The sequence below is a fragment of the Xylocopa sonorina genome, chromosome 10 (genome assembly GCF_050948175.1).
Source record: "Xylocopa sonorina isolate GNS202 chromosome 10, iyXylSono1_principal, whole genome shotgun sequence".
Classification (NCBI taxonomy): Eukaryota; Metazoa; Arthropoda; class Insecta; order Hymenoptera; family Apidae; genus Xylocopa; species Xylocopa sonorina.
This window is the reverse complement of record NC_135202.1, coordinates 12,018,778-12,043,820: the sequence shown is the minus strand read 5'-3', so window position 1 is coordinate 12,043,820 and position 25,043 is coordinate 12,018,778. Positions and strand designations below refer to the sequence as shown.

The 25,043-nt window shown below is 47.7% G+C and overlaps 1 protein-coding gene across 2 annotated transcripts; it reads left to right on the top strand.

Annotated features, from left to right (window-relative positions):
* The first annotated feature begins 2,398 nt into the window (after window positions 1-2,398).
* On the top strand, window positions 2,399-24,867 carry Snu (ABC-type transporter snustorr). 2 transcript variants are annotated; one of them, XM_076903664.1, is made up of 14 exons: window positions 2,399-2,617; window positions 16,981-17,220; window positions 18,189-18,503; window positions 18,622-18,729; window positions 20,483-20,576; window positions 21,295-21,462; window positions 21,528-21,662; window positions 21,789-21,940; window positions 22,016-22,223; window positions 22,307-22,484; window positions 22,578-22,764; window positions 22,846-23,111; window positions 23,216-23,302; window positions 23,870-24,867. In XM_076903664.1, exons 1-14 carry the CDS (start codon window positions 2,544-2,546, stop codon window positions 24,082-24,084), a joined length of 2,427 nt encoding a protein of 808 aa, XP_076759779.1. In that variant the 5' UTR covers window positions 2,399-2,543; the 3' UTR covers window positions 24,085-24,867. The 2 variants fall into 2 exon arrangements, with proteins under 2 accessions (XP_076759779.1, XP_076759780.1); XM_076903665.1 differs by lacking the exon at window positions 2,399-2,617 and adding an exon at window positions 9,076-9,232.
* Window positions 24,868-25,043: the final 176 nt, after the last annotated feature.

Here is a 25,043-nt window from a genome sequence, read left to right as displayed (position 1 = left end):
AGGTATTAAATTCACAAGCAGCCATGTCTGCAGTCTCGATATTCGCGCGTACGCACACCTGTCGTAGTTTTCCCGACTTTCGTAACATTTTACAAAACCGACCGTAGCCGACCTGCTTTCGTTCGAAACTGGTAAACGGAGGCATATACGCCTCCGTACAATAGCGTTCGCGCGTATAGCTGGCAAAACTCGTTAGGAGCTCGAAGGTAGCGTGGCAACGAAATTCTGTCGGCGCTCTTTTAAAAACCGTGAAAGTCCTCCTGTCGGATGATCGCGCGGTTCACAACGGCCTCGTATCGCCGGTTAGTTTCGAGTGACCTAGAAACATATTTTCCGCGAGCCTCGCGCAAGATTCTTCTTAATCTGACCCGGTCAAAACGACGCGCACTTTCGATTTTTCGAGCACGACACTAGCAACGTGAATACGATTTGAATAATCCGGATTACGTGTGCAGTACGAGTGATGCATTTCTATCGGCTATTTCCCTCGAGGCCTGTTTCGTCCATGAGGCGCGAACGAACCAACAGAGTCGCCGGACGAATCCTTCGGTTCCGTTTATAGCCCGTCTAACGGTACGTATCTTCTCTTCGATCGGTCGGTCGATAATCGTTCCTCTCGATAGAGAACGAAATCTCGACTTTTACCGGTTTTATGTAAGATCGAACGGAAACGATGAAAAGCTCGTCGCACGACGCACGTGCGACGCTTTCACAGCACGGGGACACGCGTAAACTGCATAAAATCGAAATCATCGTGCCGCTCGAGCCATTCGTAATTCGTCTAACGCATTCCTCTAACCTTTTGCAGATTCGACGGGGAACCTCGATGGGAGCTTCCAATGCGATCGAAAAGTATCGATTCGGCGTGCGATCACGGATGCAAATACGAAACTGAAACGCAAACTTCGTCGATTACTCTTTGCCCCTTGTGGAACTCTTGCCAACCCGACCCGATAGCGAATTAGCCGCTTGGTATTGCAAGCACGCGCCATTACGCGGAAAGGATCCCGTCTCACGACGATGTTCGCCATTACAAAACATTCGGACGAATTTATTATACGGAAAGTCGAAACGTCCGAAGTAAGAAAACGTTTCGAATCTGCTTCTGACTCGATCTCAAGGTCATCTCTTTCCAGCATCGCCTGATTTCGCAATGTATACCTCGATTAACGTGAACTCGTGCTAATTAATCGCGTAGGTAGACGCAGCATGCGGAATATTAAGTGAACCGAGCGTCGACCTCTTCGAACGAGCATTTTTCTGACACTTCCGGTTAGATCGTCGGAAGCTCCACTTTCTTGCGCGGTCAACGACGCGCGTGCCACTCGCGAATAGAATAGAACGATCATTGATACAGTTAGACGATCTAGAGGCTCGTAAGTAGTATGATAAGAGATCGAGAGGCCAAGTTCGCTTCCAAAACAGCGAGGGATCGATAGAGTCTTTTGAACACGGTGGAGCGGTTTTTTGCGCGCAGAAAAGTGTCGCGATTCTCGGTTTCCATCGTCGCCGGATCGAAAATCCGATCGGGGTTCCGTGGTCGAGCAACAGCGATCTCGTTCGTCGCGGCAGCGTGACGAAATTCTTTCCTCGCGGGAACTTCTGAACCGCAGGAATACCTGGAATATTTGACACCTTCCGATCCGCGCCTCTTTTATCCTTCGTTCCAGTATATTCTGCCCGTTGAAACTCGCCGCTTTTTACGCTGAACCGATTATATTTGTTCCACCTTGACATTAATTTCGCAATTAACACGTTGTTGTTGTGTATTACTTCTGTACACTTACGACAGTGACAGATATTTTTTTAGTATGAGCAATTATAGAAGGGAAAAAATGAAATGTTGTTTATCAAGGAAAACGCGTTTCATCGACTGAATAATCTATCGTGCGTTTTCTTCGAAGTTATCCAAGGCGTTCGCGAAATAGTCATCGCAATAAAACAGTTTCACTTTCCACCATTGTCACGATTGAGCACGCTGCTTTTTCGACGAAACCTACGTATTCTCCTGACTATAGATATACTACATTCCGTTCTTGTCTACTTATGTCCAAAATTATTCTTCAAAATGATGTTGCAACCATACGTCAATTAGAAATATTGCTCATTAGTCAACTAAACTCAGTCGAGACTCGTTTACCTTCAACTAATCGATGCGAGTTTCACCAAAATATCGTAAACATCTTTGATGTATCGTCTCAGCGATTCCTACTTCCTTGATGTATTCACCGCAACGCAATACGCAAGAACCTCTACAGCGTACCTCGATTAATGCACTAATCGTGTCGGTTTTTTTGCTCGACAAGTTAAAGATGGTTCGAGCTTGCCGTAGAATAAGCCAGCGGATTCGAATGATATTTTATTCTGATCCAAACTTTTCAATTTTTCAGGTTTACGAGAACGCACAGAGCACAGGGTGAGCAATTCTTAACGAAGAATAAGATGCATCGTCGTTGAAGAGGTGCGTAATCCCAGCGAGAGATACCTTTTACAAGATCCTTCAACTTGCTCGCGTGGAAACCAGTCGGGGAACACCGATCACGATGGACAACAAAAACGATCCGAAGCAGAGGGAGAAGATCAAGAAGATGTTCAGCTGGAGCGACGGGCTGACCGCGTGAGTAACACATTTGAAATTTGTTTCTGGCTGCTCCCACTTTTACTTCACTTTCGTCGACCGGAGAAACCGGCCGCGACTTGATTCTGCGCTCGTCGCTCTTGTGATTATACCGGCCACGATGTAACGATTATGTACTGTATATTCGATATTCGTACGGCAAACGATATACGCAAAGTCCAGCGAAAATAATTCCCACAGAATTCATCAGTTGCGTTGTTAAATGTTTCGTCTTGGATCTTGGCCCGCGCTAATTTTTTAAGGAGCCTGTAGCGAGTTCCGCGAACGAACGCGTAAAAGTTAATTGAGTTGAGTTCGAGGAGAGTCAGTTGAAACGCATCATGAATTGTAAAGTAACTTTTTTCCTGCGTTTGTAGTCGAACTCTAACATTTCCGTATAGTAGCGCGGCGTTGAAAAGCTGGCGACTGCCTCCGTGGATGCGTGTGCAGCTAAATACAAAGACGCCGTGCGTGCAGTTTCATCTCGACTCGCGCGAAGGTTGCGCGAGATAACGCTTCGAAAAAAGGCGAGTAACTCGACTGGAACTGCTCGTTAAAATTGTCAGTTTAATATTAAAAAAAGTACCCGCACTTCTGCGATGCGGTTTTGTAACCTGTTGCAAGAACGCGAACGATGCATAAAAGTTACCAATTCTCCCTGAATACATATAGTCGTTTTATGGTAATTCGCATTCCGGTTTTCAGTCGATCCACAGCGAGCGAATCCGATCTTCTCTACGACTCTCCATCACACTTTCGTCTCCCCATCGCGTATTCGCATCCTCGAGGAGATCGAAGTAACCCTTCTTGTTCTAACGATACCAATTTTCCAGAGCATTCGCACCAACGAGGAAAGTTTGCGATTGAAACCATTTCGAGGGGAAATGAATTTAAACCTGAAAAAGAAAAAAATCGATCAACGCATAACAGGGAAGGAGCGAGACAACTTTTGCAACACACGAAGCTGCTTCCCTCCGCATTGGAGTTCGCAATCGCGCGTGAAAGTGGGCAAAGAGCAGCGCGGGCAATGGCGAATAGATGCGTCCGTACGCGGCTTGTCCGCTTTATCGTTGCACAGTGAAAGGATAAAATGTAGGCAAAACACACGAACGATCGCGAGTGACTCGTCCGCGATGCGCCGATAGGTCCAATTCGACTCGACACCGATTTCTTTCCCGCAGAAAGTCTCCAAGTTTAACGAACCCCTTCGAACCCCAATCTTCTTCTGCTTCGACGATCAATCGCGATTAGTGGAACACGATACACATTAATCTCGAGGTTCTGCATTCACTCGCAGCTTATTTGTTACGATGTTACGACATTGAATTTTAATGCGCGAGGAGTTAGAGAATTGCAAATTATACCTTGTCGGTCTCCTGCGTACCGATCGAAGGGGAATCCCCGTGAAAGAAACGGAAGGAAAGGAAGTCCGGAGACTCCTCGAGAGATGGCACCACACTTATCGTTCTGGTTACCCGACACACCTGTCTGGAAATTAGCATAATTTGCGACCTGCGTCTCGTTAGCATAAATACGAGCATCGACTAATAATTATCTAAGAAGAGACAAGTATTGCGACACTCGAATACAATCGCGTTGCTCAAATACAATGTAGCACGCAAAGTCGCAAAGGCCGTTCAATCTAGGTAACCGTATGGAAATATTTCTTTCGTTTGAAAAATTTCACAGCCCGTTTCTTCGATGTTTCGTTGGGACTTTCGACACGCTGGATGATGTACATTTTTTTTTTTTGGACATTAATTATGAGGTATCAAGGGAATCCCGAAAAGATCCACCGATAAATAATATCGGCGAGCACCGTGAAAAATGACGAAGCTTTAGTAAAAAAAAACTGTATGAATATTTATCGCGAATATTTGTCAGCCGTCGTTTTATGCTTGGTGAAAAACAAGTTTCTGAATTTCAAAAGGATCGACGTTACGCAATTCGTACAGTATTTGATAAGGCTAATTTGTGATTCTTCGTTACACGATCCGATTGGAATCAGACGGACCGTGTATCGCTTAATTTATTCACTTTCTACAAGAGTCTCGCCTCTATCCTTCTTCTTCATCGCAATTAACAGCATCCCAATGTACATCAGCCGATGCTGAGGTAAACATGGACGTCTAATGCACTCGCTTACTCCGAACAATCATCTTAAATCTGTTTGCCGAAATGCAAACGTCCAACACTCTGGCGTACGAGCGGTGTCGAGGTAAATCGCCTCGTCGCTTTTCGTTAATCAGTGAATCGTCTCGATTCATCAATCAATCCAAGAGACAAAGACTTACAGGCTGGATTGTCGAGCCAAGAGTCCCGAGGTTGTCGAAAAGTAGTACAAGGCTGCGAACAGAAGAGGCGAACGCGAAGGGAAAACCCCTGTCTCTCGATGGCCGACGAACGATTATCGACGTATCAACGTATCGACGTTTGAAACGCTCTTCCTGGGATTTACGTAACACAGCAGCCGGACTGACCGCTTTCACGTCTATACCATACCTTCGGCCGCATTTAGCGACCCGGTTCGATAAGTCCCGTGGTGGTTTCTCAAGTCTAGCGTCCTTCTTTCCCAGGACGGTTGTTTCAGGGTTAAATCGATCGATCGACGCTTGGCCAATACACCCGTGGTACACCTTGAAAGTTTATCAACCTGTACTTAGACGTCAGAGCGGTCTAAGGGTTCAAGGGACGTCGTCGTACAAGATCGACTCGTCATCCCAACAGAACAGGATTCGTATGCGTGAAACGAAGAAATTACCACGAAACGCTTATCGTCTCGCGAATATCATTAGTGTAGCTGCTCGATGTCATAGTCCAATGAGACGTTAGTCTCGTACATTAACAATAGCGGTGGATGGAAATGTGCGAAAAGCTAGCCGCTTAATATATTTGAAGACGGAAAGATAGATGGAATACGACCTCGTGCAGAATGCAAAGTTCGAGCACGATCGAGCAGTGCACGTGCGCCGAACGAGACTTTCGCTTTTACCCGAAGAAGCCCGCGAAGGTAGCTGACACCAGCTATGCGAGACCTTGCGCAGACCTTCCCCACCGTCACGGATCGACCCGACACTAACAAGAACAAGATTCATCCACGTTCGACGAACCAAGCATACCGAATACTCGCTGACATTTACCTGTCCACCTTATATTTTATTTATGGGGAATTGTTTCATTTGATTAATTAACGTCACCTCGCGGAGGAACGTCGATCGCCATCTTGTGGCAATATTATCCGCTGTTCGCTAAACGGTGTCCCGATTTCGCGAATCGAGCAACAATTATGTAAAATCGTGCCGAACGGTCGGCGTCTTCTTTTGGTCGGCAGGTATCTTTATTATTACTCGGTTCGATGGTGGTCGATGATGGAAACCGGTGTACCAGCGCGTTCGATGGCCCGAGGATCGAAAAACGGCGAATCGCTTTCACTTATCACTTTCGAGGCAACTCGGTCGACGCGGGAAAATGACAAAAGATTTGCCTCCTGTCCGACTTTATCACCTTCTCCCGTTCGTCAGAATTTCGCGAGCGTAAAAACCGCCTCTGCACGTTTCTGCAGATTATTTCAGAGGTTTCTCGAGATAGAAGGAAACGAGAATAATCTTTGCTCCGAGCGTTCGATTCTAAAAATATCAAACCCAAATTTCGCAAGAGGAATGTGGATACATTGACCGCAGAAGACTACGCTTCGGCAGCGTTGATTTCACAAAATAAAGCGAACCGTGCGCGCTTAAACGCGACAGCGAGGAAAATTTCAAACGGCCTTAACATTGACGTAATCGTTGAGCAGAAACGATTTTCGTTGCCACCACCAGCGAACGGTGGAACATTTTCTTTTCCCCACCATACCCTATGCAACGCGAACTCTCTCGCAGCACGCGAACAAGCCTCTCGTTGCATATTTTCACCTCCATTTCGAATGGAAATAATTTCATTCGCGATCGAGCTTACGCAACAAGTAGAGCATTCGAACGGTTCATAAATCGGTGCTCGAGTCGCGACAGCGTCCATCGAAATCGCCGCGGCACGTTCGAACGTTGCTCGTGATTTGGCATTTTTCCTAAGGAAATTCGTCGACGGCATCGGGACTTTGGAGGATCACGCGCAACAATATTCGAAGGGAAAAGATGCATAATTTCCTGTTATTTAATCAGGCTTACATTACGTCAGGGACTGTAGCCTGATTACGCAATGCTGGGGAAAGTGCAGACCGTCTTGACCACTGTTACGGTCGCTATTTCTCGACCTGGAATCAAATTGTTTGTTGACCGTCGCTGAGAATCGCCACTAGCCTGTATCAACGATTAATTAAAACGGTCCGTTCACGGTTGTGCGGTTCGTTCCCGTAAAACGAGCCGTTGCTCGATCAACCGCGAATATATCGATCGATTTTACAAAGCATCGAGAATTAGATTGCTCAAAGTTCCTGGATTTCTATGAAAGAACGATTAAACTCGAGCGTTGTTACCTCAGAGACGCTAGGGCAGTGTAAAAACGATGAAACGAAGAGGAGAGCGAGAGTTCGGTTTCGCTTCACTTTTACCGTTACTCCAAATCGGTGGCAATTACATTGGTTATTAATTGCTCACCGTTAAGACTTTCCCAAACAGTCCATTGTCCGTGGAGTACAGTGATATTCCCACGAATGTTTCGCGATCAGTTTTATACGTTCACGTGAATGCGTTATAATTGGAAACGAGGTGGGTGATGCTGTCTTTATTTTGTCTTACAAGTAAATGGAGACGAGGAAGTGTCGAGGGAATGGAAAAAGTAACAGAAAACGTAATAACTTGGCTATCATCAACGGATCGTGCGTTCGATTGACGCAAACACTAATTTGATAGCGTGGAACTTACGTATCGACGACGGCAGAACTTTAAGTAGTATAAAATTATGAAGTCGGACTCAAGTATCCCGGATAGCTTTGGAAAAAAAAGTCTAGACTTCTAGCAAGATAGTTTTTGTGGAAGAAAAAAGTGACTGCAAAGAATACAATAAATCGAAATTGGAAATTGTAATTAATTTGTTCGAATTAATTAAAATGGAGCGATGCATATAAATCGTTAATAACTTTTAATAGTTTATATCTGTTGGCGTGTAAAAGTCACTGTGTGAGCATGAGTTTGCTGAAATCGTTTACTTTTTTCCCCATTTTTCTTTTACCATGATCATCATGGACGATCGTAAAAAGAGCGTAAAAGCGCGTTTAGACACACGTGTAAAACGCAGTAATAAGGATCGGCAGGGATTTTGCAAGTATAATGGGCGTAGCCGTATCCACGAGTCTTCGTTTGTTACGTGGCTAGACATTTCCGTATCTCGTCGGGCTTCTAAAGAAATGGTGTTTTGCATGAAAAATTGTTCTCAATTCTTTCGTATCCACAATCGATGACAGCTGGCTAATAATGACCTTTGCCACGCAGATTGAATATTCAAACTTTTTTCTCCCTTACGCGGGTGCTTCACCATCACACGGATTTCTTAACGTACACGTACACCGTGTCTCCAATTACTAACGTATCCAATTAGAAGCGGAACGCGAAACAACGTGACGCGATAATTACACTTTCGGTGGACCATCCGCAGAGTCGCTAGAATAGCGATGCATTCACCTTGCTAATTACCGGAAGTCACGCCCGGCCCACGATGCGAAACGGCAGGACTTTTCTTAAGAAATTGTACAAGTTTCGTTCGAAAGAAACTTGTAACCTGTGCATTTCAGCAATCGATTTCACGATCCCGAACTGTAACGCTTACGTACGCGCGTATCCGCGTAGATATTTTCGACGACAAGTTCGTGAACCCCACGAGCGGGAAATTTCATTCGACGATGGAGGAGAAAAACGAAGAGACAGAGCAAAGGGGAAGAGTCGAGAAAATGCGCGAGTCGCAGGCAGCGGAGGAGCCGGAGAAAAGAGCGAGCCAAGAAAGGGGTGAACCGCGGAATCGGTCGACGGCGATTTCATCAGCAAGTGCGCGCACGGAGGAAAACACAGGTCGGTGGAAGGACGACAGGTGGTGGAACGGAGGTGGGCTCGCGACAAAAGAGAGAAAGCCAGCCGATTGGACGAGGACGGACCGTGGCTGGATCGGTGCGCAGAGTGGAGGTACGCGAGGACAGAGCGCGAGAGAGCAAAAAAGAGACGGATGGAGAGAGAAGGAGGTATAGCCCAGCTCGATGCTGCCCGCTCGATCCCGATCGGTTCAGTCTCGCGTCAGGACTCGAAAGTCGCGGAGGACGAGACGATCTCGCCACGAACCAACTGGTCGCAGCTCCTCTTTCGCCGACGCGTCCTCGCGGCTCGAAACGATCCTGGAAATCGCACAGTTCGGTATGGATCACGGTGCTATTGTGTGCCTTTGATCTTGGTAGAACGTCGTTGTGTTTTGTGTGCTGGTGTTACATTGCCCACGGATCCTTGAGAATCTCGTAACGTCTCTACCACGACCTGCCACACGGTTGTCAGATGCTACCGGTCGGTCGTAGATCTTCGATGACGCCTGGCCAGGATTACACTTAAAGGATACGCTTCGAGTGAACACGAGGAAAAACGTTGCAGAGAAGACGGAATAGTAGGGATCGTGCGAGATCGTATCGAAGCTGAGACGAAGGTACGCAGAATGGAACGCGATATCGCGTTCGGGGTGGTTAATTAGCAGGAAAGAAATTTCATCGGAAAATTCCACGTTACAGGATTTATTTGTAGCATTTTCATTTTTAGCATTGTTTCTATTCGAAAATCGGTCGATCCGCAGATTTTCCGCGGAGCCAGTGATTCTTGCGACGAGTTTCCCGTTCGACGAAAAAAGAACGAGTTCGAGCTCGCGTAAGGTGACCATTAGACGAATGCGCCCGGTCGTGCCGCCCCTTCGCTTCCGTTGAAAAGTGAGAGACCGTGCGGACGTTACCAAAGCCGGATTCGCCACGGGAAATTCGAAAGCGACGATTGCAAAATCCCAATCTCAAAACGGCTGCTATCGCTCCGTTCGATCGTCTATAAATTCTGCTAAAAGCCTGCACGATTCCACGCCGATTTCGCGTGTTTACGTTCCTCGATATTTCCTCGGTCGATCGATCGATCCATGCCGCGATCGTTACGCAATCGATCGTCCAGTAGGCTCCATCGAGTGTTATGTACCCTCGGAGAAAATATTATTTCCTTGCCACGGTATTCGAGAAGTTATCGCCCCGTAGATGAACATTAACGGTCGACTTTCGTCTCTGAGAAATTCTACTCGATCGTTCCCTCTATAATTACCAGCCGGGAAATGAAGAAGAAAAGAGGCTGAAACAATCGCGCGAACCCGTTATCGAACCGATCGATCGCGCCACCGTTAGATCACCGCGATTAATCGCTCTACATGCTTGCCAACGATCGGATCGAATTAAAAGCCGATTTTCCTTGTACTCGCAGCAGTGACTCAGCTGTTTCCCCGGGCTCGTCGAATAGAAAGCGACGCGCAAGAGGAGTTTGCAATATTTTGACAGTCTCCGATTGCGCACGCAGTGAAATCGAACGCATTCCTGCGTCGTTTCATACGCGGATTTCCTGGCCGATTTGCTCGCGGTCGAGTCGGATATCTCGAGAAGCAAGCATCTCGCACGTTCGATCGCCAGAGAATCCGGGAAGAGAATCTTCCTCGAAGCGAACCGAATTTCACTCTCGACAGAGAAAACGAGGCGGTCTAACGATCGAACGCAGCTACGCTATACATGAAACGCGGCACGCGACGGGACGCAAGCGAGGTAAATACTTAATCGTCCAATGTGAATGAGTGTAACGACGTTGATCTCGTTGTTAGCCAGATAGAATCTTGGAGAAGTTAATTATCGCTGGCGACAGTTAGAACGGGACGGTTAGATGGCCACGATGCGAGACAATCGGAGATGTACACTTTCTCAACGGCGCAAAGTGATGCGACGATCGCTCCCTCGGTCGAGAGTGAAACTCGCGATCCTCGAGAGGAAGATTCGCTTGGAGTTCGGGGTTGAATCGAGAGCTGAGAGTTCCTCTACCTATCGAGTCAATTGGACCGCGAGAATGTTTAAAATGGCGTGAAATCGGGAATAAATCGATCGATATTCGAGTGGTTCGAGGCCGTGAAATTCGCGAAACGGTGACAGATGATCGTCCGAGGTGAGAACGGACTTGGCACGGTCCGTAACGATTCTAGAAAGTAAAACCTGCGATCAAACGCGACCGGCGGACCGCGCGACGCGGTTACGGCGCGCAGGTAAAAGTCAATGACAGGGAAGGCTGCTGAAAATCCCGTGACGACAGCAGCCGGATCACGGGGTTACAGCCTCGTTACATTTCGACCCACGTTCGGCATAAGCGGGCATGCAACGTCTCGTTGCGTAATCTCATTATCGTGAACGTAACAGACGGGCCAAAGGAAAACCGAGAGAGCCGCTGTCCGATTGCGTGATCGCAATAATTTTACGACGATTCGACAAATATTGTGTAACGAGAAAGAAAAAGATCAGCGAATCGAGACGTACGTGTGTACGTTTTTCAGCGGCGATCCCGATTGCGCGACGGCCGCGGTTTCGCGCCTATCTTTGCGGGCATTCAAGTCACTCGATGAGCGACCGTGTGACGTTAGTTAACTGCGACAGTGACAGTGAATTTCTTTTCCACGGGCTCGTCAAATTTCGTTACAACATAATATTTACCGCTTCTATTTTGGATTCGTTCACGAGTATCGTTGCAGGCGCTTGCGGGCGTTGAAATCACCCTGGTTGATTACCGCGAGTATTCACGACGTACCGATAATTGATCGGCATCCTCGCGAGCTGTATTTGAGTAATGTAGATTAAACAGCGCCACGAAAGTACACGAAATTTGTTCGTTGCGAACTCGTGCTGGTGTTGTAGATCCGTAACTCGGTACAATTTTCTATAAATTGGAATCGGAACGAAGTTTCTCTCGGCTTAGTTTCGAGTATTATCAATTCGTTACCCACGTGGCAGAACAGACCGACTCTCTTCTCCAGATTGTCGAAAGTATCCTCCGTTGCGCATGGAAAAAGCTCGATTCGGGTTTGCTAGGTAGAAATTCCGTGGAACACCGGTGATTTCCCGTTTTTCGCCGGCGAGTCGTTCCGTTTACAACGAGAATAAAGGTGCACCTCGTCGAAAGTCGGCGCAACTCCGCACAATAGAGTGCGGCGAGTAAAAGCGTAAATCCGCGGCTGGCAGTCGACTTTCCTTAACGAGAGCACCGGTTGCAATCAGCTGCGAGGCCGTGAAAAAAGAAATGCTTAATCCAGCAATTTTAATAAGTGTGTCAGCCGGTTGCCGGAGAAGCAAGTCGAGGCGTCATCGTGAAATGGTTACGCAGTCGTTCTGCTACGTACTCCTAACATGGTAAGCCTGAACGCGCGCGACTAACTAACCCGGGATGAGCCTCTTTCCTCCGCGATCGATACGATCGCGGCGAGGCGAAACTTTTCGTTACGTTTTTCCCCATAAACGGCCAGTAATGACGATTTACCGCGCGATCTCCGCGACATTATCAACTTTTACTTGCCCCGCAGCCGTCCCAGTGCTTTCTCTCCTCGATCATTTTCTCGATCGGAGGACCGCCGGTTTTTTCGTGCCCCGCTCGTGACGCACGCGACTACGCCATCGCGTAATCGAAGGTCGGCGAACTTTATCAGACACGCGAATCGACACGGTACAAAGATCGTTCGCGAGCGACCGTTTACGTTTCCCAGATTGGTGGTAAACGCTGTTTCGACACACGACAAACAATTTTCTGTCCACGTTTCCAGAGTTAAGCGAGGAATTTACGTAGCGACTAATCGTCGATTGTCACGAGCCGTATGAATCATAGCCGGCGATAATCGTGCCGATCGACAACCGGTGGCAATCGTCGCGTTCTAACTTGCAATTGTTCTCCATAATCGGACCAGACCGATCTATGTTGTTCGACCTGTTGCCGTGGCCGCGGCAGAACGGCTCGCGATAAATCGCCGTTTATTAATCAACACCCTTCGATCGGTACGGGCTACCGTTCGCGATCTTTCACGCGCTCTCGTGAAAAAGAAAGTCCGCGGATCGTACCAGAGTAAATATTCGACGCTCGAAGCAAAGACGTTCAAACGAACGTCAAATATGGAACAAAAAACGGCGGGTCGATCGTTATTCCACTCGCGTGTCATACGGTGAAATCATCTTAATCGCTCGTTCGAACTGAATTGCCACTGATTATTCATGATTTTATTCAAAGATCCCTGACACGGAACAACCTATTAGCATCGCAAATTTCAAAGCGCGAACGTCTTTGCATTATCCGCTTCGACTCCTTCTTTTTCAACGCTTCTGCCAGACTTGGCCAGAGATCGTTTACGCGTTTTTACACGCGGGACTCGTGCCAGCTCCGCGTAAGAGTCGTCCAGATGAATGGGCTATTCGATTATGATTTATTGTCCACGTGGAACGAGATATCGCTTTACGTTTTTGCTGTCTGTACCTCGACGACGGGATCGAACAATGTTATTCCTTGGGAATGACGCAAACCGAGTGTCGCTAATTTACGTTCAGCCGTAGGTAGCCAGGTTCAAAGTACACTCTGTCCGATCGGATGAGAGACGAACAGATTCATTACATACTATCAAGTTTTGTGCAACGTGTTGGCTTTTTTATCAGGTTCGCTCGCTTTTTCAGACGCTAGAAAAAGTCAGGCAAGAACATGTTTGCTCTATGGCCACGCAGAAGGTTGCGGAAAAAATGTCGTTGCGTAACCGATCGAAAGAAAGGATCGAATGTATCATTATGCTAGATGAAAAGGTAAAGATTTCTGAAAACCCGTAAACAACGTCGATGGAGACCTCGTTGGCTTCGTTACTCTAACGTCGGACGAAAATTGGGGAGGCCGAGCGGGAGGAAAATCGATTGCGAAAAGGAGGCGGCGAAGGTCCAAGTTATTCGTTCGTGGCTCGCGATCGCGATGGATGTCACGCTCGAAATCAGCCGTGTCGGCGACCAATCGACCGCGGTGCGTATCGGAATTGAGCCAAGGTGAAGGTTGAGGCCGACCCTTATCGGGAGAAGGAACAAGAAAGGGGTTGCTGCCGCTCGCGAGGCCTCAGCGGCGAGCCGATCGTCTATCCCCAAGGTCGATCCGATATATGGGACGTACGTGCACGAATGTCGTCTCGTCCCGATGAAAATCGTCGCGATACTAATCGACAGTCGACGCGCGTAACCAGACGCGTACGTGTTTTCATCGTCTTAGATAAGTAACGTAACATACGCGATACTGTTGCATCGTTCGCGATCGTTGTTGGACGAAAGCATCGTAGAAACTTGACAAGTTAAATGTCATTTTCATTAGACGAAGAATGTACCGTGAAACAATAGAAAAGAGAAGCAACCAGGGTGGAAACGAGTGCATCGTTCGTCTTCCCTTTTTATTACCTCTGATTGGATGGTATCGCAGGAACGATCGTTGAATTATGAAATAACCGGGTACGCAGCAATACCATTAGAGACACCGCTGTAACGACCACGATTAAGAAACGTTCAACGTAAAACCAACAACAATTGCTAATTCGCATTGTAATACCCTCTCGTCTAAAAGCCGAGCCTCGAAATTGTTCTTACGCAACCGAGCGAACGACTGTAACCAGGATCGAGATTCCGAAGGGAAGCGAGAGCTTTCGACGAAAGCATCACCTGCCTGAAGGAGAGGAGGGCAGAATCGGGAATTTGAGAGTCGACCATGGCCCAGAAAACGGATGCTTACGTGGTCGGGTCTTTCCACACGCGTCCTTGCTGGTACCTCGTTCTCCAACGAGGAATGCCGCCTTGCACAACCCCATTGCTACCGTCCCTCCCCGCCTGCGACAGCTTTTCGATTTTCGAATACTAAACAACGTCCTCGCGCACCCGCAAACCCACCCGATATCTCGAGAACATCAACAAACTGGGAGCAGGTTCGAACTTCGAGGAGGAGGAACGCTTCGACGTTCGAATAAGCGATGCGCGATAGTTGAAGCACGTCGGTCATGGTTGGTAGAGTTGGTAATATTTATTCAAAGATAAGAAGAATGCCTGCAACGCGAGTCACTTACGAACGACGATGAATTAAGTAATCTAACCGCAAATTAGTTCGGACTTCTCGGGGTCTGACTGCAACTGCTATTATCTACTTGCGTGACCGACTACCAAACACCGTCTGCACTTGCGCGCTAATGAACCTCGTATTTGGACGTATCGCGCGCTTTAATCGTTTAAACAGAATTCATCGAGCGATGGTCATTGAAGCGATCGATCATCGACGCACGTAATTGTTATCGGAAGATTGGCGGACATCGAGCAACATCGAATCGCGAATTTGTTACGCCTCGGCTAACATGTTCCTAGCCGAGGAACATCTCCCCTTTCTATTTAATATCTGCGAGAGCCACACACGGTGGCTCCCGGCGAATTCCTGCCCGCTAATTATCGCACCGCTGTTACCGAGTCACGAACCGCGCCATTCACTCCGTGCGTTGTACGCGAGTGGTATCATCGTGGTTTCCTTTGGTCTCTCGCGAAGGAAGTTACGTGAAATGTCGAAAGATCCCTAATAAATCGGTACGTAGCGTAATTCGGGGTAATGAAGACGCGAGACTCGTGACATCTCGACAGGTGGAATGTAACGATAATTGCGGGAAGTGATGTGCATCCTGACGCGTATTGCGCGAGTCACTTCGCGTCGCATCCGCGGTAGAACGATATATCCTCCTCGTCTGATGGAATTGTAAAATAGCCGGTTCTGTTCGCGCAGCGATTATCGATCGTCGGCTGGAGAGAGAATAGAGAGGATACCGAACGGCACACGAAACGTCTTCGCCGCCGGTTGCTTTCTTCTTCCAGCCGATATCCACTCACGGGAAGCGTTACGAAACGGTTTGTTGGCTTTTCCTCGTTCGACGACGCGTGCGTAATTTAACCACGTTCGGAATCGGCTAGATTCGCGGGGACACGCCATCGAGAAAGCGTTCCGCGAGCCAATTTATCGTCGGTTCAATGGGTCGACCTTTCTCAGCCAGATCCGTATCGGTTTTCGACAACGTACCGCTTCGCGTTTTAGCGAAAGTCTCGCCAGATTCCATTATATAAGAATTTCATTCTCGAACGAACGCGGGACTAGGTTTTTCCAAGAAATCATATCGAGACACACAATATTGGTAGTGAGTAAGCAAAGAGACTGCCTCGGCCAAAGTCTGACTCAATCGTCGGCTCTCGACGGCTCGCTTCTTCGAGGATTAATGAAAATCCAACGTTTCGCGAGCGCGAAGCGACTCCACCGGTAAACAAAGTCCTTCGCCAAGACGATTCTCTCGAAAGTCCGGTGAAAATGTCCACAGAATCGCGCGAGCGGAGAAATGTTTGCGCGGCCTTGGTCGTCGATACGTTTCCAAGGAACGGGTTACTTTTCGCCGGTGTAAACGGCACAACATCGCCGCACAGTGTCGATACGCGTTGCCCAATGAACCGGCCAGTGTGAGCGAAAAGAAAGCCGCTTTCTTACGTAAGGCTTGCACGCTCGCTCCTTCCGAACGATCCAGACCGTCACCGCGCACGTAAGCCGTCCAAGGCTTCGGTTTTAGGGTCGATTCCACGCTGTTCGTGCCCGTGTCGTTCCCGATTTCATCGACGTCCATCGACTGGGAACGCGTGACGCCGCGGGACTTGGATGGTTTCAACGGAGACATTATCCGATTTCGCCGGAAGCATCGAGAAAACGAGAGGAGTGAATGGTAGCGCGTAGCTTCGCGGACGATTAGGGTGTACGCGGGTACGATTCACCTGAAAGCGAACTAATTGTGAGAGAATCCCCGTTCCACGACTTCCTCGAGCGGCTGGGATTCCCCACTGGTTTTCTCTCGATTCAACCAAGCGACTTTCTTCGCGCGACTCGTTCGTGGGTGAATCTGGATCTAGCTGCAAGTGCAGACTTCGTCGCTTGACCGTGACTCGACCCTGCTTTGTCCCGTGACTCCTCGAGCTCGCCACCGTATCTTCGTAACGTATTTGCGACTCTCGCGAGCCTCTCGATATCTCCCAGGGGAACTTTGAACCCTCGTGTGTACTTTTCTCCATTCGGAAGCCAAGGTACGCGACTGCGCGTCATCGCATAAGCTAACAATTCGACGTCTCATTTGTAGCGCTCGATTGGTAGGCTTTGCGTCACGAGCGATGCCGTGATCGACGCATGCCAACGCATGCTTTACAATGCATCGCTTTTTTGTCGCGATTACTCGTGTTCGTACACGTGATCAATTTGTCGGTGGTGGAAAGAAAAAATAAGTCTATTCGTACATTAAACGCGTGACCACGAATCTTTTTCTCCGTTTGGTTGCAGCAACGACGGGACAGCTGGTGGCGGTGGCGGTCTGGCGAACGCAGACAACATGCAGAACAATTCGGACACCACTTTGGACATGACGGCGAGCACGGTGCTGGCTACGCCGGGGTTGAACAACCCCGCCTGGAACCGGCAGCAAGCCGTCAGCGTCAGGCACGCCTTCAAAACTTACGGAAGTAGCAAGAATCCGAACCACGTTATCCAGAATCTTAGCATGACCGTGGCGAAAGGATCCATGTGAGTAAATCGATTAAAGCTACGCTCGGATCTCGCGTGCTCTCTGCTAAATTACACCTCTGCCTATCAGACGATAACGATAATCCGAAACAATAAGATATATTTATCTTGCTTAGATCATCCATTAGAATCTGGTCCTGTTTCCTGAAAGCGTAATTACCGGTTCGAATTCACGGTGAAAGCGAGCCGCGTTATTCAGGGGGACAAAGAGAATTTATGGTCGCTGGAAAATGCCTCGAACGTTCGATCTACCGTTCAATTATTTATCGCAGGAACGCGTCGTATCGGTTGGGAAGGTGGGAAATAGGTAATCCTTGATAGAGCGCTAATTACCGCAGCTGTGACGAGATCTACTTCCTTTGGCATCGGCGAATAACTCGTAAACGACGATCGTATTAATTTACTCGGAACGTTTGCAAGTTCACCGTTTAAACCGCAGCGAACGCGAGGCAAAACTTTCGTAGAAAGTAAACGCTGAAGAAGATCAGTCGGACGTGACGATCTCGCGCAAATCTCTGATGCTTCCCCAGCTGGAGAACCGTTCTCCAGCTGTTACGCGCGACTCACCCATCGTCGAATCGTTGCTCGGCTCGCGCACAGATTTCCGTTCGAGTTCAATGTCTTCGGGACAAGACGAATTCGCGAAAACCCTTTATCCTCAGATTACGTAACTTTATTGCGTCGACCTATTATCTCGATCGTTACTGCGAGTAACAACTGTTCGCGTAGGAAATCGCTGATCGCGCTGTTAGATAAAACGCACGGTGTGTACGCACTTGGGAATCCTTGAATGATCGTCTAGATTGTAGGAAGTCGATTTTTTCGCCAGATCGATTAGCGTACGGAGGAAGTTTACGGGGATCGTGAAGGAAATAGAACGTTCGAGGCGTAAGATCCATAAAATTATAAAATCAACTCGGGAGGGAATCGATTTTCTTATTATTTTCTTATTATTCCCTTCGATTTAGATACGGACTGCTCGGCGCTAGCGGGTGTGGCAAAACCACCCTGCTCTCCTGTATCGTTGGTCGAAGGCGACTGAACTCTGGTGAGATCTGGGTGCTCGGAGGCAAGCCTGGGACCAAAGGATCCGGTGTACCCGGGAAACGGGTCGGTTACATGCCGCAGGAGATCGCGCTTTACGGGGAATTCTCGATTCGAGAGACCATGATGTACTTCGGCTGGATATTCGGCATGTGCACCGAGGAGATCTCGGACAGGCTTCGTTTCCTCTTGCAGTTCCTCGATCTGCCCTCTCAGAGTCGGCTGGTGAAGAATCTCAGGTGAATCGAGCTTCGATTTTGTAATCGAGATATCGTTTCGTCGGCTCTTCGTCCGTGAACAGTTACAAAATCGTCGAACTTTCCATTCGCTAACGACGGGATTCCTTTCTGCTCGTAGCGGTGGCCAGCAGCGGCGAGTGTCCTTCGCGGTCGCTTTGATGCACGATCCGGAACTTTTGATCCTCGACGAGCCAACGGTGGGCGTGGATCCGTTGCTACGGCAAAGGTAAGTACTTCCCGGACAGAACTGTACGTCACCGTCGCCGAAGTAGGCGATCGACTCAACGGTCGTTTATCGAAGACGAGCGCGTCACGATTACAACAGCTATTCGTCTAAAAATATCCGTAAGAGGAACCTGTTCTAACGGTGGATTAGTCTTCGCTTTCAGTTGAATGTATTTACCTCGGTTCGGCCTTGAGAAAAAACTTTCCTTTACAAGATTCCCTTTTCTTCCCTCATATTTTATTCTCCCGTAGCAAGTGATACTCGAATCTCCATTCGAAACGTGTTCGTACGTCGATGAACAGTGGGAAAACGGACATTTTCGAGCCGCGAGGACCAACGCGAAAGAGAGCGCAAATAGCGCGTGACGATGAAGAGCAACCATTGCACGGTAGATTACGCTTTTCAGCGAAAGTGCCGTCCAACTAGATCTCGAGGGGAAAGAAAAATTACGAATAAAGATGACTGAACGCGGACACGCCACTTTATCGTCTGGTAACGATCTTTTCCCCTTCCATTCGCCAGTTTCAGAGGGATTAACACACCATAGTCTTCGAAACAATTTCCTATTAATTTCTCCAAGAACGTCTGGAGTAAAAATTACACGAAACCACTCCGAACAATTTTACCAAACACTCCACTTACGCTTTCCACTTGACACCCACGATGGATGCTTAAAGAAGAAAGCGCAATCGACGGATCCGTCAAGAGGCGTCCGAGAAACGGATATTGAAGAACGGAGAAACGATTTCGCCGTGGCTAGTGGATATCATTCGCGTTACGAAATGTCAGTAGAACCAGACGATTTTTTTCAATCACCGTTGGTAGGAATGTGGAAAAGTATGTTAGCCACGTTTTACTCGTATCCACCTCTCTCGGTGACCCGTGAGCTGTCCATAATTAACATCGCCAGCGAGATATCGACTTAACGAGCTACGATCGATTTTCCATGAATATCTTGTGCGTAATCTTTCCTGGGGCTAAGAGAATTGAGCTTCGCTTTCGAATACTTAGCCAGCTTATCTATTCCCCTCGTCGTGCAAGGCAGGAGGAGCCTGGAAAACGTTGTCTTAACCCACTTCGAGCTGGCTTGCTCGTGACGCGGCACGGGAAATTTCGCAAGCTATGCTCGCTTGAAAATGGGAAACCACGATCGATTGCTTTAGAGATTGCATCGAGTTTCTTGATAGATAAGAATCTCGAATTTCGATGCAACACTAATGTTACAATAGAACCGAGAACGTGTAACCAAGTTGAATGTGAGTCAGGATTCCTTCGCCTAAAAATACGTAGGCACATTAATCTATAGCACTGAATAAATCGTCCGTGCACGACGCCACAATTTATTATCCCCCGTTTGTACGTAAGATTGTACTTCTGCAGAGAGTTCAAGGCTCAACCGAGTCAGCCATCTAGTTAAAGAAAAACTCCACGATGCTACTCGTACTTTGGACATTGCACGTTAATCAAATGATTCCGTCTCGCGTGTATCTAGTAGTGTTAAAAGGGTAAACGACAACGACAAAGAGGACTAATCGGGCCGCGAGAAAGTTCGCCTAGGCGATTACGAGAATTACAAAGATCTCCGGCTCTCGCGACTAGCCGGGGTCGAGGTTTCCACGCGTAACGGAAGCCAGGAAGGAAGATCCTCCGCTTCCGCGCTTTCTCGTGGAGACGCAGTCGAGCTGATCGTACAAACAGCTTCCCTATCTCGATAGTGCATCCGAGCGTGTAACGCGTCCTTTCTCTGTTGCAGCATCTGGAACCACTTGGTCCAAATCACCAAAGACGGCAACAAGACCGTGATCATAACCACCCACTACATCGAGGAGGCTCGACAAGCGCACACGGTACGTGTAATGTGGAGTATTACGTAACGGTGTCATTGAAGTGCATGAAGAATATTCGGGACAGAATATCGGTGCATTCGCGGGAATACAAATCGCGATGCAACCAAGGACCGTTGCGAAACAAAACCGATTTACTCTAATGATCGCGCATTAAAATCTCGCAATCGCCATTTCCTTCCGACGATCACGCGTTACAGTTTTTTGTAGGGAATGCTTACTGAATTTTTTCCATACGCCGCGAAGAGATCGTTACGTGCTCTACGATGACCCGTTGAATCCAGTCTGCGACCTGTCCTCGTATTATAGCTGATTCACTCAGGCGTTACATCCCACGCAAATGATCGACTTGGCCGCTTTTTGACACGCTCGATTGCCAGGTTTTGTGTCTCATCTGACGAGACAATTTTATTACCATTCGCGAAGATAAAAATTGCAAGATTCCATTGTCTTGTAATCCCGTCAATCCCAAATGGAATGCGTGTCGGGACAAAATTCGAAATGAAATCGTTGCAATTGTGAATATGATGTGGAAAATTTTAATCAAGGTCCTTCGATAATGAGGCAAACGACTGTACGCGTGATACGTACGAGAACGAGGGAACTGGTGTCGCAAACAAGCAATTAATTCTGCAAATAGAGACACTCTACTCGCGCACCTGTCCTTCTCGATAGATTGACTATTTTCCATTTTCAATTTATCCATGGAAATCTTCCGTAGATCGGTTTGATGAGGAGCGGTCGTCTTCTGGCCGAAGAATCGCCAAGGGCTCTTCTGTCGATGTACAACTGTGCCTCGCTCGAAGAGGTTTTCCTGAAGCTGTCTCGCAAGCAGGGCCAGTACGCTCAACCACCGACGGAACTGAATATCTCGAACAATATCAGTTTGGTAAGAAAACGAATAAAGGGTAATTCTCTGTCCGAGACAACCTAGTGAACTGTCCGTTATTTTAGGCTTCCCTAAATTGGAGCAAGAAGAACGAGCCGGTGTACGTGACCGAAGAGTCGGGCGTTGTGGGACTGAACTTCCATCAAAGTAAAGAGGTCCTCATTCACGATTCGACGAACGGCGTTGGAAACCACTACGATGTAAGACACCGAAAAGGTTTTCATGCGCGAATGCTTCCTAAACTTTTCTTTCGTTGTGACACCTTCTCGTTCGAAAGAAATAATCGCGACTATTTTATTATCGGGTTTTCCTTTTTCGCGGTGCAGCTAAACGGTAAGCCGTTGTCCGGAGTGAAGAGCACCTCGATTCTGGAATGCGACGATTGCGGTGACTTCACCGACTGTTATAAGTTAACGACCGCTGGAAAAATGAAGGCTCTGCTGCAGAAGAACTTCTTGCGTATGTGGAGGAACGTGGGGTAAGAGTTCGTTTTCTATCGCGTTTACGAGGAAACGTAGAATGGAGAGACTGAATTGTCCGTTCACGCACACAGAGTGATGCTGTTCATCTTCGCGTTGCCGGTGATGCAAGTGATCCTGTTCTGTCTGGCGATAGGTAGAGATCCGAAGGGGTTGAAATTGGCAATAGTAAATCACGAGATGTTCTACGAGAACATGTCGTGTCCGGTATCAACTGGTTGCGAGTTCACGCAACTCAGTTGCCGGTACCTCAGCTTCTTGGACAACAAAACGATGACTAAGGTGGGACTAGTTTCGTTTTTGCCCCCAGTCGCTCCTCGCGGCTTCAACGCGCGGTTGTTGAAAGAAAAACGTTTATTCTTCAGAATTACTATCCGGATCCTGACTCGGCTATGAACGCTGTGCGGAATGGAGACGCCTGGGGAACTTTGTACTTCACCGAGAACTTCACGGACGCTCTTATCGCGAGAATGGCCTTAGGAAAGGACGCAGATGACGAGACCTTGGAGCAAAGCGAGATCAGAGTCTGGCTAGACATGTCCAGTGAGTTCTCAAGCCGTTCAATCGTCCTTTACCTCTCAGTTTTTATCGCGAGCTTAAACTACTCACGCGTCTCGGTTGTTCTTGTTATTATAGATCAACAGATAGGCCTGATGTTAGCCAGAAATCTACAGTATTCATATCGAGACTTTGCCAAAGACCTTTTATCAGTCTGCAAACAGAACACAAAGCTGGCGGATGTTCCGATTCAATTTAAGGATCCAATTTACGGTACCAACGAGCCTAGTTTCACCGACTTCGTGGCGCCCGGGGTCATCTTAACGTGAGCGGAAATCAGTTGTTTACCGGTTCGTCGACGAGAGAGCGTTTTGACTCATGAGAACGTATTTCTCTTGCTTTGTAGTATCGTCTTCTTCTTGGCGGTAGCCCTCACTTCCTCCGTATTAATCATTGAGAGGATGGAGGGTCTTCTGGATAGAAGCTGGGTAGCCGGCGTCACCCCAGGGGAGATTCTCTTCTCTCACGTGATCACACAGTTCGTGGTGATGTGCGGTCAAACCGCGTTGGTGCTAATCTTCATGATCCTAGTCTTCAGCGTCGAGTGCAAGGGACAGATCGGTTGGGTGATCGTGTTGACGATACTCCAGGGTCTCTGTGGCATGTGTTTCGGTAAGTCACAGAGCTACGACAAACCTCGTAACAAACTTTTACTTATGGATATGCTGACGATCGTAGAGGAGGTACTCATTCGTACGCGTTTCTGTTGCTTTCAGGGTTTGTCATTTCAGCGGTTTGCGAACTTGAAAGGAATGCGATCCAGCTGGCTCTGGGCAGTTTCTATCCTACGCTTCTGTTAAGCGGTACGTGTGTGTTATATAAAATTGAGAGCGTGTAATTCACGAGGAAAGAACAAGCGCGGGGCAAGAAGATACGGTCAATGACGCAATCAGATATTTGCTTCCAGTCGGATTACCTCTTGTCTTGCCTCGCTTCTTATTTTTTTTCTTTTTCTTGTTGCCACGGTAGAAAGCACCGCAACACTTCCGTTAGTAAATGCACCCCGCGCAAGAATCGCGCAACTTCAGGCGACAATCATCGTGATTAAATGTCAGCCGGTAAAAGTGAAAGTTATTCGCATTCTTAATCGTGTTCCACTTAAAGAGAACTCGGTTCGTGCGATGCCAGAATCACCGAACTTGCGCGGTGTTAACGCGAGGAAAAGTATCGGTTTTTCGTCAAGTCAAATAAGCGAAAAACGAACGAGAGAAAGAAAGCCTGCCTCGGCACTCCGTTATCTAAAAACTCGACTCGCCGTTACGTAACACGTTGCTTGCCGATCAGACTCGGGGGACGTTTCTTTCCTCGCGTTTAAAAATCACGCAAATTCGTTGTTTACGCTCTCCGTTAATTTATTCGTCGAATTTCAGGCGTAATTTGGCCAGTGGAAGGTATGCCGACTGTTCTCCGATACATATCTCAGTGTCTACCGTTGACGATGGCCACAACGTCGCTCCGTTCGATGCTGACGCGCGGTTGGGTAATCTCAGAAACAGACGTGTACAGCGGCTTCATCGCTACCATCATTTGGATAGTGGTGTTCCTCACGGTTAGCATGATGGTGCTCAAGTTCAAACGCGGATAGAATTGGAGATTGTTTCGCACTTTTTTTTGGGAAACGTCATCGCCGCGTAAAAGGGAAGAGAAAGGATAAAATACACGTCGGCTCGTCTCGAACGGTTGAACGATCGGCCATGCATGGTTGGTAATCCGAAGCGGGTAGGGATCGCTTCGACGTCGGTTCCTCGAGACGATCTCGTCGCGCCCTTTGCGCGTGAACCTCCAGATATATTTGTGATGCTCCTTGTGCGCTTAATAGCCTTTCTAGTGTGTGTGCGCGCGCATGTATGCGTGCGTGTGTGTGTGTAAGAAGTGTATGAACGATAAAATACGAATGACTATCCGAGGTATGCCCGATCCTTAGGGCTTTCTTCTTCTCATCTACCCTCCCATCTTTTTTTTTTGTTTTTTTATTTAGTTAAACGTCTGTAACATGTAACATATGTATATCCTCAGGGATACATTTTACCACGAGATAGCCGTTGTCCGCGGCAAGTATTCCTCGTCTCGTCTAAACTGACCCGCGATGGGGGAGAAACCGCGTTGCGCAAGATACTTAAATGACGGACGAGACGATTTGTAACTTGAGTAGAGAACAATGCGCCCTTGGTAAACTTGTCCCGGATGTAAATTAGCTCTTGTGTGTAGTTATGCGGATAAGTTAATGAATAGCAATTTAGATATAGCACAGTCTTACTTGCCGATGACTTAAGTCTACGTTTTATTTAATTGTTAAACGCGTGAAGGGGAACGACACGTTTCAGAATGGAAACTACGAAAAAGAGAGAAAGACATATATATATATATATACATATATATGTATAATCCACGGAAATATGTTCCACATATGACAAGAAGCATATCTGGAATTTTGTATAAAAGCAATCTTTAATCGAGGAAATTTAGAAAATCGGGAATATACGATTATAGAATAATCAGTAGGTATACGCAAGTGTGCAATACGACTTTAGAACCCGAGATGCG

Excerpts from the sequence above, each read along its gene's own strand:
- Snu (XM_076903664.1), top strand. The coding sequence starts at position 2,544 with ATGGACAACAAAAACGATCCGAAGCAGAGGGAGAAGATCAAGAAGATG. Across the intron at positions 17,221-18,188 it reads ACCGTGGCGAAAGGATCCAT|ATACGGACTGCTCGGCGCTA; the intron begins GTGAGTAAATCG and ends CCTTCGATTTAG. Across the intron at positions 18,730-20,482 it reads GATCCGTTGCTACGGCAAAG|CATCTGGAACCACTTGGTCC; the intron begins GTAAGTACTTCC and ends TCTCTGTTGCAG.